Consider the following 17,360-nt stretch of genomic DNA (forward strand, 5'->3'; position numbering starts at 1 on the left):
AGATCTAGTTTAGGCCTGATTTTAGTCCTGGTTTAGACCTGATTTAGTCCAGGTTTAGTCCTGGTTTAGACCTGGTTTAGATCTAGTTTAGACCTGATTTTAGTCCTGGTTTAAACCTGGTTTAGTCCAGGTTTAGTCCTGGTTTAGACCTGGTTTAGATCTAGTTTAGATCTAGTTTAGACCTGGTTTTAGTCCTGCTTTACATCTAGTTTAGACCTGATTTTAGTCCTGGTTTAGTCCTGGTTTAGACCTGGTTTATACCTAGTTTTAGTCCTGCTTTAGTCCTGGTTTAGATCTAGTTTAGTTTCCCGCAATGAGAGGAATTATCGGAAAAAAAAAAGAAGAGGGATACAGCCCAAAATGTGAAAATACCGCCATGTAATCCATTTATTTCAACAAAGTAACTGTAATCCAATTACCACTCACTGAAACAGTAACTGTAACTGAATACAGTTACAATAATTTGTACTCTGATTACATAACTCCTGTACATGTAATCTGTTACTCCCCAACACTGTTTATAGTGTTTATAAGAGTTGCAAGAGAAACGCAAATGTTTCCTTTTTCATTACGGTCAGAACAGAAAGTTATTTTGCAGTTATTTTGTCGTGTCGTTTGCACTGAAATAGAAGGATCATGTTCTTTGTAGTTCCCTCTGTTTAACTGTATTGTACTGTATATTACTGTAAGATATTTGAGGAAAGTAACAAATAGAGAAGTGGGAGGGACATGTTCCAGTTTGTTCCTGTAGAATTAAGCACCGCAACTGTAAAGAGAAAAAAAAACATTTATTTTTTTCAGAGAAGCATCACGTCTTCTCAAGTCACAGGCCTAAAGTCTCAAGATCTAAAAAATACTGTCTCAAGCAGTGTTGGGGAGTAACAGATTACATGTACCAGAGTTATGTAATCAGAGTACAAATTATGAGTAACTGTATTCAGTTACAGTTACTGTTTCAGTGAGTGGGAATTGGATTATAGTTACTTTGTGGAAATAAATGGATTACACAGAGGGATTTTCTTGTTTTCACATTATGGGCTAAACCAGGACTAAACCAGGACTAAACTAGGACTAAACCAGGTCTAAACCAGGACTAAACTAGGTCTAAACCAGGACTAAACCAGGTCTAAACCATGACTAAACCAGGTCTAAACCAGGACTAAAACCAGAACTAAAACGAGGTCTAAACCAGGACTAAACTAGGTCTAAACCAGGACTAAACCAGGTCTAAACCAGCTCTAAACCAGGACTAAACTAGGTCTAAACCAGGGCCAATTTGAAGAGAACAAACATGAATTTTCAGGATGTCGTTGCTACATTCTTGTAGTTTTAAAAAACATGACAATATCAAGTAATCCAAAGTATTCAGATTACATTACTCACTTTAAGTAATTTAATGGATTACGTTACAAACTACATTTTGGGGTATGTAATCTGTAATCTGTAGGGGAATACATTTTAAAAGTCACCTTCTCAACCTGTCAGGTCATTTTGTGGGGGAAAAAAAAAATAAGCACACCCACAGGCTCACGCTGCCGCTGCCTGCCAGGCCAAACCCAGGGCGTAAGAATTCGATCGTTAGTTTCACCTGCGCCGCTCGAGCTCAGGTTAATGATGAACCATCGTGAAACCGCTCCGTGGACCTTACAGCATGAAACTAATGAATAAACACGCTTTTTAACACGTTTATCTTTTTTTTTTTTAAGCTTCCAGTTTTTAACAAATGTGACAAACTAAACCCGCGGAGCTGAGGCATCGCTAATGTGAAGTTTCGGCTGTTGTTTTCCCAACTCGTCGGACTGGACAAAGGGTCGCTCGGTTTGTCTCGGCTTGTATCGGCTTGTATCGGCTTGTGGGAGTAATCGTGTGGAAATGGACCGATACCGATATTTGATGCTTGCCCAGGGGCGAATGCTGGTGCTGGGCGTGCTGCAGATCGCGTGCGCGGGGCTGTGCGTGATCTGCGGGGTCATGGACGCGGTCTTCAGGAAGGACACCCCGCTGAGCACCACCAGGACTCCGATCTGGGGAGGAATGGTAAGAATGAACCTTTCTGAAATGATTTTAGCCTAATGTTTAGACCTGGTTTAGACCTGGTTTAGACCTGGTTTAGACCTGGTTCAGACCTGGTTCAGACCTGGTTCAGACCTAGATTAGACCTGGTTTAGACCTGGTTTAGTTTTAGACCTGGTTTAGACCTGGTTTAGTTCTGGTTTAGACCTGGTTTAGTTTCTGGTTTAGTTTCTGGTTTAGTTCTGGTTTAGTTCTGGTTTAGTTCTGGTTTAGACCTGGTTTAGACCTGGTTTAGACCTGGTTCAGACCTAGTTCAGACCTAGTTTAGACATGGTTTAGACCTGGTTTAGACCTGGTTCAGACCTGGTTCAGACCTAGTTCAGACCTGGTTTAGACCTGGTTTAGACCTGGTTTAGACCTGGTTTAGACCTGGTTCAGACCTGGTTCAGACCTGCTTTAGACCTTGTTTAGACTTGAAGTAGACCTGGTTCAGACCTGGTTCAGACCTGGTTTAGACCTGGTTTAGACCTGGTTTAGACCTGGTTTAGACCTGGTTTTAGACCTGGTTTAGAACTAGTTTAGACCTGGTTTAGACCTGGTTCAGACCTAGTTTAGACCTGGTTTAGACCTGGTTTAGACCTGGTTTAGACCTGGTTTAGACCTGGTTCAGACCTGGTTTAGACCTGGTTTAGACCTGGTTTAGACCTGGTTTAGACCTGGTTCAGACCTGGTTCAGACCTGGTTCAGACCTGGTTCAGACCTGGTTTAGACCTGGTTTAGACCTGGTTTAGACCTAGTTTAGACTTGAAGTAGACCTGGTTCAGACCTGGTTCAGACCTGGTTTAGACCTGGTTTAGACCTGGTTTAGACCTAGTTTAGACTTGAAGTAGACCTGGTGTAGACCTGGTGTAGACCTGGTGTAGACCTGGTGTAGACCTGAAATAGACATAGTTTAGACCTAGTTTAGTTCAAGTTTACTTGGCGGTATAAAGATGTAAAACAGATTCTTTGTTGTGAATGAAGAGATTAAGTCCGTAAGTAATTGGACATGTCATGCAAAATTGACTTTTCAAAGCTTTAATCGTGTTTTGTCTGTTTGCCCTCACCATTTACTCACCATAAGCTGTATTTAGAGTAATTTATTATTATTATTATTTAAGACACTGTTTTGCTGATGAACTCACGTTTTTCACCGCCACCTGTACACGCCCACTTTTTTTCACCTTTGCTTTGCTCATCTGGTGGGAAAATCTAATGTGAAATGTTTTTTTTTTGTTTTATTTTTTTTTTTTTTTTTTTGATCATTCTAGATGAATATTGTGGTTTAAAATCTGAATTAAAACATAATGATCTGAAATTACTATATAGCACAATAGGCCTTCTTTAAAATTATTAACCATACCATAGATCATTCAGTGCAAAAAAAGAAAAAAAGTTTTTGTTTTTTTTGTTTGTTTTGTGTTTATTTTGTTTTATTTTTATGTAAAAACACCAAAAATAACTTTCTGTAAACAGGTCCAAAAATATTCCTTGACGAAAACTGCATTTCCCATGAATAGAGCAACCTGCCTCCCAGTCTAATGAAACTGATGCTTGCTGTATTACCATGTTGTCAGTAACTTTCTAGTCCAGATATGTCAAACTCTGGCCCGGGGGCCAAATTTGGCCTGTGATACAATTATATTTGGCTCACGAGATCATATCACACATAGCCCTACAGATAGACTATAGAGACATTATTTATTCAAAATGTTGCGATTATTTTATATTTTACTTGTTCTGGATTCAATGTTTAAGCAAAACTATTATTAAACATTTATTTTAATAAGAAAAGGTTTAACATTACATATCTTGAAAGAAGAGAAATGATGATTTGATTTGATTTTTATTTTGGATCCCCATTAGCTGATGTCCGTGACACCAGCTTCTCTTCCTGGGGTCCACATATAAAACATAACAACAAATAAGACACTTATAAACAAAACAGTTATACAAAGATTAAAATCAAGAAAAAATACTTTCTAATAGAATTCATTACAGCTTACTTGTTGCGAAGCACTAAAAAATAGTTCTTCACTTTTTTAAATCTTAATTTGTTATTGGCTGCTGTAATCTGAAGAGGAAGCGAGTTCCACTCAACCATGGCTCTGTACATCACTGTACATTGACATGCAGATGTTGTTGACATTTTTCAATAAATATTTAGTTTGGCCCACGACTTAGTCCCAGTTTTTAATTTTGGCTTTTGTGAATTTGTGTTTGACACCCCTGGTCTAGTCAGTCCTTTTTGATTTAGTAGAGGTAATAAGTGACATATTTACTAAAAATGTGTTTTATAAAATCATCCAAGAATCATTTTGCTGTGCCCAGTGACACTGGACCATGAGCGTTTTAAGTACGGCTGTAGCTAACTAAAGAAATTCTTGGCCAACAATAGGCGAGTTTCATTGTTAACAAAAGCGCGCGTTGCATGCTGGGAATTATTTTGGTCGGTGGCGAGAAAGCAGGTAAAGGGTATTGATCCCGGTTATTTATCCACTCTAATAAGCATCTCATAAGCATCGATGGACGCCAAATCACCCTTTTCAACCCCTACAGAGCGTAGACCAAACCAAACTTCTGGTCGGAATCGCCAACTACCTGGACAAATATTCACTTCGGCGATATCCACAATGACTTGGTGGAAACTCCTGGGCCATTCACAGCAGAAAAGATGAAAACCTCCAAGAGTCTCGATGTGTTGTGTTGTGAACTTGTTGGAGTCCACGGTTTGTTAGCATCTTCTACGTTTGCTCTGCGGATGTTTGAAAGCCGTTTAATTCACCGTTAGCGGTTCTTTTCACTCAGGATATGAAAAAGACATTTTCCTTCTTCCGTGCTTCTAATTGTGCATCCGATAATGCAGCAGGAATTTACCATTATTGGGGATAAATACACGAGGTTACGTACTGTGTTTGACCGCTATCGTGTTTCTTGCCTCCGACAAAAATATTTCCCAGCATGCAACGCGGGCTTTTAATAACAATGACGTCAGCTGAAACTGTTGCAAGATTTTTCGGTCTTAAACGATTTAAACATGCAACAAAAAGCCTTCACCACACACACAAGGAGAATCTGATAAGATTTAAAATCTCCAGATCGCAGAAACTGCAGCGGGATCTGTCTGCGTAATAGGCTGATGTGTGAGCGCACCTCATGTCTGCTGTTTCCTTCTGTCTACTTTAAAACCACTCGCTTTCAGACTCTTCAGAGCACTGCACTTCTACTTAAGATACAAAAAAACTGTGTCGTTATTATTTGGAAACGCATTGCAATACTTCAGATACATGATTATTAATGCGCAGAAGGTTGGGGATACAGTCCACAGGAAGTAGAGTCTTGATGTTAAACTGCAGCTTCACCTCGATCCGTGCTCTGTGTGGATGTAAACAGACACACCTGAGGAACTACTCTCACCTTTCTCTCACCTTTTTACTTTTAAAGAACGACTCAAATGGATCAATAGAGCGTTTTTGTCACTGGGGTCATTAACTACTGAGGACAAATTATGTGGATAATGTGGATGAGATGCTGCAGTTTAAATTTACATCTTTATTTTTGCTATTTATCGAGTTTGTATATCGTCTCTGTGTCCATCACTCCGTCTGACTGTTTGATTGGCTGATGTTTGGTGGTTATGATTCTGACAGAGCAGCTCGGAGTCACACTGACACCACACACGAGGAGCGCAGTGGCTTCTAAAATCTCACACGAAGACGCAAAGCCGCCGAACTCGAGGAGAAGCAAATCGCAGCCAAAACCGGGCAAATTCTCCTGTAGTGTGTGGCAGCTTTGATACACATTTTTCATCGTCACCATCGACCGATTATTCGACCATCGACTAAACAATTTGATTATTGAAAATGATTGGATTCCTAATAAAAATACAGGCATAATGAAGCTACCGTGGTTTTCTTGGCGAGAAAGAACTTCACGCTTCGTACTGATGATTATATGTGTCAGTATTTATTCTTCAACAATCTTCAATTCCATTAACACACACCGAAACACCCTGAAAACTAAAAGACAGACAGAAAATATCTTAACTTTCCATAAACACCTTTAAATAAATACACAATTGAAACTATATTTACCGTGTTCGCCTTTACGTTACCGGCGGTAGTTAAACAGCCTGTTTTTATTTTGATGTCTTTTTTTCTTTACATCTTTCTCTGTTTTCTCTCTTTTTTCGTGCTACTATTTTCTCTTTTTTTTCTACTTCCGGGGGCAAGGCAAAAGGTCACACAAATCAAAGGGCAAATAAAACACAAAACAATAACTGCAATATTCTGACACATCTCAATACTTTAACAAATAAAATAATAACCTTCTCACTTATTATCATAAAAAAATATATATATACTGACATTATCGTCAGTTACACATAATATACAACAGCAAAATATGCAGATCAAACAGAAATTGTGCCAGAAATCGTCCAATCTATGAGTATTCTTTCATATTCTGTGTACTTTTCAGATCATGGCTGTTCCAGGTGTGCTGGCTCTATTTGCATCCCAGAGGAAAAACCACATCCTGGTGAGTCAGTCGTAATAACTGGTGCTAAAGGTGCTTTGCTTATCTCACGAGGAAATAACACTAGTCTATTTATTGTGTTCCCAAAAGAGGCTGAACTTCAGTATCTATCAAGGTGAAATGAGTTTTTTTTTTTACTTTACCACATCAAATATACCGTAGTTGTAGTCCAGTCCAAATGCATAGATAAATTAAATACACTTAATCCAAAACAACAGTGTGCGTTCGCGTTCAAGAATTTGATGTGACCTTTTCGGACATAGGGCGGGGGCCTCTGTAACTCTTCAGAGATTCACTGTTTTTGAACGACATGTCCAAACTTTCTAAAGCTATTGTGAAAAAGTGATTTCACCCGGGTTCATTTATGCTGACGGAAAAGACGTTGAACTTTGTGACAGTTTTTTGCTTCATGTGGATAGGTCCAATAATCAACGAGATATGAACCATAAACCAGGTCGACAAATCAGCAGATTCCAGCTTTAACCCTCGTGGGCCCCTTTAAAAGAATCACACCTGTGGTCCCTCGTGACAAAAGTGTACACTGGAACAGAATAAAACAATAACAATATTTTTATGCAGTACGGATTTTTGTCCAACTTTTTTTTATATCATTGTCTTCATTTACTTCTGTCCTAATCATACACACCAAATATTATATAATATTTTTACATTTTAACCCCTTAAATGCCATTTTTGACAGCAAAAGTCTCAAATTATGTGCATGAAAAAAAATTTAAGTAATTTTAAATTTGTTTGTGTTGAGATTATCAGAGACTGGGGGCTCACGTAGAACACACCCAGATCATTTTAACCTCAAATAATATCTACGTCTCTGGACTTCAGTGTGGACTAATATGTACAAATGTCTTTGCATTTGTATAACCTTGTAATGGAAGATACACAGTAAAAAGAAAAATATTCAAAAAGACACAAACACATGAAAAAAGAGGTTTTCAACACCAAAAGAATGAAAAATAAATCACAAAATATAAACAGGCAAAGGTTAAAAAAAAAGAATAAATAAATAAACTTTGAATGGAAGTCAACGGGACAAAAATGTACCTAAGGACCATGAGTATTTAGATTATAGACTGTTCAATTAATGTGATCTTGAAAGAAAACATAGAAAGACAAACTGATCAATTTTGGTGCTATTTGGTGCAATATAGCCAAAGTTATGCAAAAAAACAAAAGTTGAAATATACAAAAATGTAAGTGTTAATTATCTGGTCTTGTCCTATTGTCCTTGTTCTCATATTTAGTTTTCTGGAGTTCTACTTTGACAGTTTAAGATCAAAATTTCCTCTTCCTCCATGGAGGTGTTTTCCCTGGAGTGTGTGGCATTAAACATATCTCCATGAAGATAAGCAGGTGATACCGCCAGAGCTGGGAGATAAAATGTGGGACTTTTCCTATTGGAAAGTGTGTGAACCTCCTAGAATTTTTTCAGTCAAATCTGTGATGGTCGAGCAGGGACATTTGGAGATTTGGCGTGGAATGACCCAGTTAGTTTTGTAAGATTTAGCCTTTGGTTCTTCCTCTAGATCTTATTATATTTTAATGGTATTCTTCCCAAAAACCATGATAACTGTGTGTGTGTGTGTTTGTTTGTGTGTGTGTGTGTTTGTGCAGGTGAGCGCTCTGATCCTGTGTGCCGGCCTGTCCTGTGCAGCCTCGGTCTTCGTGTCGGGGTACTCCTGCCTCACACTGACCTACGGAGAGGAGGACACCCAGGTCTTCCACCACCACAAAAGCCCCGAAGTGGTGAGTTCAGCAGCACCCATGGGTCCATCCAACACACTCACTGTGCATACAGTGTGTCAGCAGACTGGTCAGGTAGCACAGCGTGGCCCTGTGCCTGCTGTGGGTGAGGTGAGGTTAGGTTTGCCCAGGGGTGTCAAACTCATTTTGGTCCGGGGGCCATATCCAAACTACTTTGATCCCAAAGGGGCCGGATCAGAAAACTCAAGGCATATAAACCCCAAAAATAACAAGTTCAAATATCTGAAAAACGCAAATCTATTACAGAAATATTTTTTAATTGATGAACTCTTTCTTTTGGCGGCACGGTGGCTGAGTGGCTAGCACTCATGCCTCACAGCAAGAAGGTTCTGGGTTCGATCCCCGGGCCTTTCTGTGTGGAGTTTGCATGTTTCTCCCCGTGTCTGGATGGGTTTCCTCCAGGCGCTCCGGTTTCCCCCATCAACCCAAAACATGCTGCATAGTTCATAAACAGTTGATAGTCAAGGTCAGTTAAATACAATCAATTCAGTCATTGTGTCCTTAGGCAAGACACTTCGCCCAATTTGCCTAGTGTGAAAGTGGTGTGTGTGTGAGTGATGGTGGTGGTCAGAGGGACCGATGGCGCCGAGTGGCATGGCAGCCGCGCTTCTGTCATTGTGCCCCAGGGCAGCTGTGGCTACAATAGTAGCTTACCATCACCAGGTATAGAGTGAATGAATAATGCTGTATGAACGAATGCTGAATGAAAAATGCTGAATAAAATATAAAGCGTCTTTGGGGACAGAAATGTCTGTGAAAGTGCTATATAAATAAAGACTTACTTACTTTTACAAAATATTATATTATGAACAACCTGAAACTTTAAGAAAAATACAATTTCAACACAAAGTTTTAACATGAACTTGTATGTAAACAGGAATAAGTCCATTTTTGTTGTAAAATCCTGCACTCGGCTCCACTTTTCTCATGTTGGACATTTTTCTGATGAGGGTGTCACGGTCAACAGTCAAAACGATCGTCCTTTAAGAGCGTTTGGAAAGAGACAAGTCTTCATTTGTGCTGCTCTGGTGGGAGGGGCCACGTACAGAGACGCTGGAGACGCTGCTGTGATAAACACCACAGAAAATTAACAAGATTTTAATAGAAAATATCCTTAAAATATTTTAGTAGAAAATCAGCTGAGGGCCAGATTAAAGGTCATGGAGGGCCAGATCCAGCCCCCGGGCCGTATGTTTGACATGTTTGGGTTAGAGTGACCATATTTTCAAAATCAAAAAGTGGGACACTCCGTTTGGGATAGTTGATACTAATTTGATACCACATGTATCAAATTGATCAAAAATAGGTACACTTGGGATATTTCTTGTATAAAACTGGGACAAATCACTGGTTTTGGATAAACCTGTGGGAACAGGGGACACAGGGCTGGTGTATACGACAACCCTAGAGTGTGGAGTGAATGAATAACGCACTGTAAAGAGGTTTGGGTGTCTTGTGGGGCGCTATGTAAAATTATTATTCTACTGTGAAAGTAGTGATATTGAAATCCATTAGTTCAGCATAATGTTCATCTTCTGTTAACAATTTCAAATCAGAAGTATAAAACCAGGCAGTATTCAACATTGTGAGCCTTTTATAAACTACCTTACCTCCTACTAACCATGACCGCAGCTCCCCCTCGCCCTACTGCACTAATTCAGAAGCTCTCAGAATCCACTCTTAAGCCATAAAAATGTAGCTGTAGTGTGTCTTATCATACAAGAATTCTTCTACAGATATGATTACTATACTCAGCCTGTAACAAAAATGAAAGTGCGATATATTGTTGAAGTATAGTTGATCATAAAGCAGAATTATCCTCAAAAACGTACTATAAATGTACAAAATTCAAAGTTCATAATTCAACCTTCTACAGCTCAAATCTCATATTGCAAAGAAATGACCGAAGATTTCTCTCTAGCCCAAAGAAAACCTACCCACAATAAATATTAACCCCCCAAAACGATTGTCTCATCTGTCATGCATTAAAGACCGGGACAGGTTTTCCATACACTGAACTGCTCGTGCGCTTGCTCCCTCAGAGGTTCGTCCTGCACCGCCTGGTCAAAGGAGCCAATGTCACCATCCTCCTGAGCTGTGGGCTGGGCCTGCTTCTGTCCTCCGCCATCGCCTTTCTGTCCTGCCGCAGCCTGCCTCTCTGTGCCTGCTACGACTACACTACTGGACTGGTACGGACACTCGAATCTGAATAAAATGTGATGTGCGGTGATTTTAAAGACGGGGTGTTAGGGGGAATCTACCTTTTTGGAGCTTTTGACCATGTTATAATATTGTTCCCTTATCAAAAACGCCAGAAGAGGTTTTAGAAGTTCCCCACCTATGTTTGACTAATCTTGCAATTTCTCCCGGGACCTATTCAGACCCTCCTTACGTTTAGCTGTAAGATTCTGTACGAGGCTCCACCCACAAGCCTACATCACCCGTGCTCCCACATGACAACTCTCCATAAATATGCAAAAACCTTTATACAGTATCAATTAGTATTTGATTGTAAATACTTTTTACTGCCCAATTGTGATCTTGGCTGTATAAAAACATGATATGTTTTGGGTTTTTAACGTGCTGTGTGTTGTGCAGGAGAGCCTGGTTCCACAGTGCGAGCCTGGGGACACAGAGCTGGTGTGCACCTGGAGAGGTGAGAGGGGCTCCGGGGAGGGGAGGGGCAGTCATGTCCTTCTGTGACTGCATCCTCTGGGAATACATGCATCACGAATTTTGGACTTCCGTTCATTGTGCAATGCATACTGAGAAAGATTTTCTGAAAAAGTGAGCATCAAACTGCCATTTTTGTTTTCCCAGTGTGATGCGTCTATTGTCAAAGTCGATCTTTTCTAGTTTTTTGAACCATATCACTTTTGTTTCTGGTTTTGATATTGTCATATTTTAGTTTTGGGATTCGGACATCGTAATTGTGTGGTTGCTGGATCCTAACAAAGGAAAACGGCTTGAGAAATTTGTTTGCGAACTCCATAACTGCAAAAGGAAATCAGATGCGTGTGACTCAAACCTCTGTTCAAACTGTTTCCCTTCCCAATAGAACTGAAAATAGTGAAAGGTGAAGGTGATGGGCAGGATTGATCCACGGGAAGGACAAAAAAGAAAACGTTTGACTGCCTAAATCATCCCGAGTTTGCAGTGAACGTTTTGTTTGTGGAGCCATCAAAGCAGGATCCTGTTTGTTAAGCGAGAGGTGCAGAAGACAAACAGACTGAGCTGCACTTTCTTGTGGTTTTACAGCAACATCACGTCTTGGTCTCTTTGCAGTGGAAAGTGTTTCTTGGTGAACAGTTGGTGCCTTTCACTTTGGCGTTGACTTTTTAAATTTGTAACCAAGGTTGAGAGAGGGATCGGGATTTTGCTTTGTTGTTGCTCCACATACAAAATGTTCACTGCAAACTCGGGATGATTTAGTCAGTCAAAGTTTTCCTTTTTCGTTCTTCCTGTGGATCAATCCTGCCCATCACCTTCACCTTTCACTATTTTTCAAGTTCTATTGGGAAGGGAAACAGTTTGAACAGAGGTTTGAGTCACACACATCTGATTTCCTTTTGCAGTTATGGAGTTGGCAAACAAATTTCTCGAGCCGCTTTCCTTTGTTAGGATCCAGCAACCACACAATTACAATGTCCGAATCCCAAAACTAAAATATGACAATATCAGAACCAGAAACAAAAGCGATATGATTCAAAAGACTTGAAAAGATCGACTCTGACAATAGACGCATCCCACTGGGAAAACAAACATGGTGGTTTGATGCTCACTTTTTCGGAAAATCCTGCCCAGTATGAATTGCGCAATGACCGGAAGTCTGAAATTCTCGATGCATGTATTGGCTCTATTCACGCTTAGGTCACAAACCAGGAAGATGTTTGGAAACATGCGATTATAACTTCCAATGTAGTTCCCGACACTGGGCTCATGATCAAACACGTTGAAGTAAATGTGATCAGCGGTAAATTACAGACTGCATACGTATGTGCTGTTTGGAATCATCTTGAATGTGGCCCCTCATCTCTTCTAATCGAAAACTAAGGTTCGGTTGTAATTGTTGATTTGCCGAACATAATGGAACACTACAATAACATGGAGATGAAGAAAACTGGGCCATTTTGTCATTTTTGCTACATTTTGTCAGACTTACTACCGCTAACAGAGCCCGCGGAAAGCTGTAATCGCATGTTTCCAAAAATAAATGTAAAAAACAGGCTGTATTACACTAAAGAATTTAATCATAAGGATGAGGTTTCGGTTTTCTAAGCACGTTTCTCAACTGCTGTAGTGACATATTTCAGCCACCAGAGGAGGCAGCGACACCTTATTTAGATTTTCCAGGCTGTTTTGCCAACCGGACCACAGTTGACCGGTATCCTGGATTTGTTATTTTAATATCCAAAAAAAAAGATTAATTTTAGTTAAACTTTTAACACTATTATGTGGTTATAAAAGCATGCAAAGACATAGCAATTGTGAATAAAAAAGAAGCTACGATGTATTTTGTTAAAACAGAAAAATCATATTTGAATTATTATTTCTTTAGTTGCATGTTGAATCTTTTTAATTGCTCTTTTTTTGGACTTTAAATTGCCAAACCCAGTGACAGAAGTCCAGTGTTATTGGCATCCATTTTACACATTTATGAGCAATTTTAACTTGAATAAAAAAGTGATTTGTGTTTTGCGTACGGCAGCAGGCGACAACGACGACGAGCGCTTGTTCAACTCTCCGGCCCAGAGCTCAGAGCGGAGCAGAGCTGAGGAGGAGGAGCAGCAGCAGCAAAGCCGGTCCACACCGCCCCCGTACAGCAGACTCACCTGACAGACCCCGCCCACAGAAAACTCACCTGGAGAAACGGGCTCTATCCACGCTTACGTCACAAACCAGGAAGACGTTTGGAAACATGTGGCGACAACTTCCGGTGTAGTTCCCGACACTGGGCTCCCCGACCGACTGTGATCAAACCCGTGATCAGCGGTAAAATGAAGACTGCAGACGTATTTGCTGTTTGGAATCATCTGGAATTCAGCGCCCTTATCTCTTCTAATCGCGTGTACCCAGCGAACTCAGAGTTGTGCGTCAGTGGGCGAATGATGAAAACTGAGGTGTGGTTGTAATTGTTGATTCGCCAAACGCTACAGTGACATTTAAGATGAAGAAAACTGGAACATTTTCTCATTTTCCTACATTTCCTCAGATTTACCACCACCGGAAGTTGTCATCGCGTGGTTCCAAACGTCTTCCTTTGAATTTGAGTTTGAATACCTGAGAAAGCACTACCAGCACCTTGGTATTGAATCATTTTACTGTTTTTATTGTGGTAGAAACTGAATTTAAAAGGCGAGGCAAGTTTATTTGTATAGCACAGTTCGTACACAAAGTCGGAGTGCTGTACAGCAGGGGTCTCCAAACTTTTTCCTCCGGTGAGCTCCTTTTACAAAACAAAAATGCCAGAGAGCTACTAGTTTTATCGGTCACAAGAAATGCAGTATACATAAGAGCCACGGCAAACCTTAGATGAGGTGAAGTTACGTGAAAAAAATAAAACATAACCCATTATTCACTTATTAGTGTTTAAAGTTTGGCATCAAAATGACACATACAATGGTAACAAGCATATCATTTTCAATTTTGGTAACACTTTAGTTTAGAGACCATATATTAATAGCTAATTAAGTGGTAATTGGTATAGTAATAAGCTGTTACTTATTGTTATTATTTAGTCTTAATCAAACATTTAATAATGCTTAAGATTTTAGTGTATGCACAAAAACATCTATTGTAATCTCCTCTACTTTAATTGGAAGAAAATAGTTCATGCAGTGAAAGTAAATAGCAATAAAGATGTAATTAAGTATTTATTATGCATTTTACTATTAACTAGCTATTAAAGGTTGTATAGAAGATTTTCCAAATGCAGCGACTGTTTGTCCTTTTTCAAATGTCGCGCTTCTCTCCGCTTCCCCTTCAAAAACAGACTTTATTTTGCGGCGAACTGGTCGCGAATTCTTGTCTGACATTACAACAAACTTTGTGCAAACTGAGAGGAAGTTACAGTTCAAAAAAGACGCTAAGAACCGCTGTGTTGGTTGAGTAAACAGAATCAGTGCGTGAGAGGCGAATGTAAACCACGTAATCCCAGCGCGCCGGCAAGTCAGTGACGCTAGAAACGTAGAGAGTTTGATTTACAACCCAACAGCCAATAGATAAAGAGGTAGCCTTGTTATCTATTGGCTGATGTTTATCTGCCCTCACCACATCCACAGTTGATGGATTTTCATTCTTTTTTTTTTGGTCATCTTAATTACAAGGCTGCTGCATTTCTATCATTCTATTTTGAACTTTCATCGACAATTTGAAATAAAACAAAAAAAATCCTCCATTCAACCTTTAATATGTGACCCTAAACTACACAGATTAAGTGTCTAATAAAGTGTTACCTCAAATTTGACTTAATCAGCACAATACGTGTAATTCAGAAATTCTTTATCGAGCTACTTGGAAGGGGTTGGAGAGCTACTGGTGGCTCCCGAGCTACAGATTGGAGACTCCTGCTTTACAGAATGTGATTTTAATGCATTTCTTAATGAAAACAAATCAAAAACATGAATGATCATCATAAAATTAAAGTGGAAGAGACATTAAATGAGGGAGAAGAGTGCAGAATGAAAATGTAATTTTTTGAGCCTGGATTTAAACAGAGTCAAAGATGAGGTCTGTCTCACATCTTCAGGTTTTAGCTGCGTGAGTCTGAAACTCTGACTCTCTGTGTTTAGTCCTGACTCTGAGAACCAGCAGGAGGCCGGTCCCTGATGATGATGATGATGATGATGTCAGAGATGTAATTTGGTGCTCAGCCATGTAGAGACTTGAGCACAGGACTTGCCTACTCGTACTGATACAAATTAGTACCAGAGCTGTAGCGTTCTGGATGCACTGCTGCTGTCTTTGTCTGCTTTAGACAGTATACCCTTTGATTTTTTTCTATGTTTTTTTTTTTACACTAATAATAACACAATGTCATCATAGCTGTGACTGATACCAGCGCCACAAACCGTACTCCCCTCACTTACTGTATTTTCCAGACTATAAGTCGCACCAGCCAAAAAATGCGCAGTGAAGAAGAAAAAAACATAAGTCGCACCGGACTAAGGCGCACTTTTTGGGGAAATGTGTTTTTTAAAATCAGAGACCAGGAACTGACATTTCATCTTGAAAGACAAGTTATAGAAAAACGGCACAACACAGAACAAGACACTGAATGGGCGTTAATATGTTAATGTAACATATTAATTCAGATAATTAAAGCATAAACAACAGAACATAAGTTTACCAAACTCACAATCTCACTCCAAATCACTAAATCCATAGAATTCTTCATCCTCTGTGTCACTTCTGTGCGACCTCTGAGGATAAACCATAGATCCATGATGCAAACAGAACGCCACTTCCTCTTCTGTGTCGCTGTCGTCAGACTCAGCATCAGTTCCAGTTAAAATTATTCCGGTCTTTCTGAATTCCGACAGGATGGTTTCGATTGTCATTGAAATTCAGGCTTTGTCGGTTCATCCAGTGACTTCTAGGAAAGTTTCATGGTGCATCCTCCCGGTTGCAGTGAAGCTGTGTTCTCCATCCCCGCTTTCCCCCAGTCCCTCACAAGTTTCTCGCTCTCTCCAAACTTTCTTTCTGCTGCTCGATTACCATTTTCAGATGAATATTTCACTCTTTGTAGCGAGACAGCGGCTCTTTCTACAGGAGGCATGCACAGTAGAGCCAAGTGACAGTGGAACATGAGTAAAAGTAGTACTAGATACTGACACACAAGCCTAGAGCGCCCTCTCGCGGCTGTCACTGTGAAAATTTTAATATATAAGTCGCGCCGGAGTATAAGCCGCAAGAAACATCCAAACCATGAAAAATAGTGCGACTTATAGTCCAAAAAATACGGTATTTGAATTTAGCACTTCACTTACTCCATGTAGTTTTAATATGTATTTTAGTAATAAAGTGTTGGAATTTGTGATGACTTTTTTTTTTTTCAAAGTGGTTTCATAGACTCATTTCATATCAGAACTATTTACAGGTCATTATTGAGCCTATCCAGCTCTATCAACACAGTCAAACCTGCACGGATGGGATCTGAAACTTCTTCAGACACGTTTGTGATGAGGGAACGTTAAAAAATGGAAAGCTCCAAATTACCGATTTTGCACAATCTTTAACGCATTTTTATACAATAATAATGAATTACTCTGCACTTGTCAACATGTCTGAAAGTGTTACACAGTCTTCATTCTTTCGCTCCACACTATGACTACTGTTGTATGCACAGCTGCCTGGCCCCACTGCCCTCCACCACCAATCAGTCCAGACTAAAATCTCTTGACTAAGGACACAACAACAGGACTTGGTCTGAAAAGTCTTCAGATATGAATCAGGGCTGTCAAATCATTCTTGACAAATAAACTGGCCACTGTTGACCATTCCAGCTCGTGGGCATCTTAGAATGCAATGAGTAGTTCACTGTTGTTGAAAGAAAAAGAAAAATCCATTTATCATTTACGTTGCGGTGGGATCGGCTTCACAAACTTTTCGTATTAATCTCATGACTTCGTGTCTTTTCCTGACAATAATCACGTCTTTGGGGTAGAATAATGGCACCACTTTCTGAAGCTGTTGTGAACTGATTATTTCACTTTTGTTCATTTACAGCGACAGACGTTTTTGTTGTGTAACGGATATTGACCGTAAACCAGGTCAACAAATCCGCAGTCTGGCAGTTCAACAGAAAATTCCATTTATATAGTTCTGACCTGTCCTTCCTTCAGCTCCAACTCGGTTTTAAACTGTACAGGTGTTGCACTGGCATTTTATTCCAAAACTTTGCTTCAACATTCGACTGAACTATAGGCATCCCCTCAGACAACATGTGTTTCTTGTATGGATTAAGAAAACTTTCAGAAATATTCGTGTGC

The 17,360-nt window shown here is 39.8% G+C and overlaps 1 protein-coding gene across 3 annotated transcripts; it reads left to right on the top strand.

Moving 5' to 3' along the window:
- The first annotated feature begins 1,607 nt into the window (after positions 1 to 1,607).
- zgc:113425 (uncharacterized protein LOC541425 homolog) lies at positions 1,608 to 16,274 on the top strand. 3 transcript variants are annotated; one of them, XM_055158939.1, is made up of 7 exons: positions 1,608 to 1,818; positions 1,906 to 2,037; positions 6,532 to 6,591; positions 8,221 to 8,352; positions 10,413 to 10,559; positions 10,969 to 11,026; positions 13,079 to 16,274. In XM_055158939.1, the coding sequence occupies exons 2-7, from the start codon at positions 1,912 to 1,914 to the stop codon at positions 13,204 to 13,206; spliced, it is 651 nt and encodes a 216-aa protein (XP_055014914.1). In that variant the 5' UTR covers positions 1,608 to 1,818; positions 1,906 to 1,911; the 3' UTR covers positions 13,207 to 16,274. The 3 variants fall into 3 exon arrangements, with proteins under 3 accessions (XP_055014914.1, XP_020795235.1, XP_055014913.1); XM_020939576.2 differs by having other exon boundaries at positions 1,608 to 2,037; XM_055158938.1 differs by having other exon boundaries at positions 1,608 to 2,037; positions 13,082 to 16,274.
- Positions 16,275 to 17,360: the final 1,086 nt, after the last annotated feature.

This window comes from Boleophthalmus pectinirostris, unplaced genomic scaffold (assembly GCF_026225935.1).
Source record: "Boleophthalmus pectinirostris isolate CB_2022bp ecotype Guang Dong unplaced genomic scaffold, ASM2622593v1 HiC_scaffold_23, whole genome shotgun sequence".
Taxonomy (NCBI): Eukaryota; Metazoa; Chordata; class Actinopteri; order Gobiiformes; family Gobiidae; genus Boleophthalmus; species Boleophthalmus pectinirostris.

Coding starts and splice junctions, on each gene's coding strand:
- zgc:113425 (XM_020939576.2), top strand. CDS start 1,873: ATGGACCGATACCGATATTTGATGCTTGCCCAGGGGCGAATGCTGGTG. Junction 8,353..10,412: donor ACCACAAAAGCCCCGAAGTG/GTGAGTTCAGCA, acceptor TTGCTCCCTCAG/AGGTTCGTCCTGCACCGCCT. Junction 10,560..10,968: donor ACGACTACACTACTGGACTG/GTACGGACACTC, acceptor TGTGTTGTGCAG/GAGAGCCTGGTTCCACAGTG.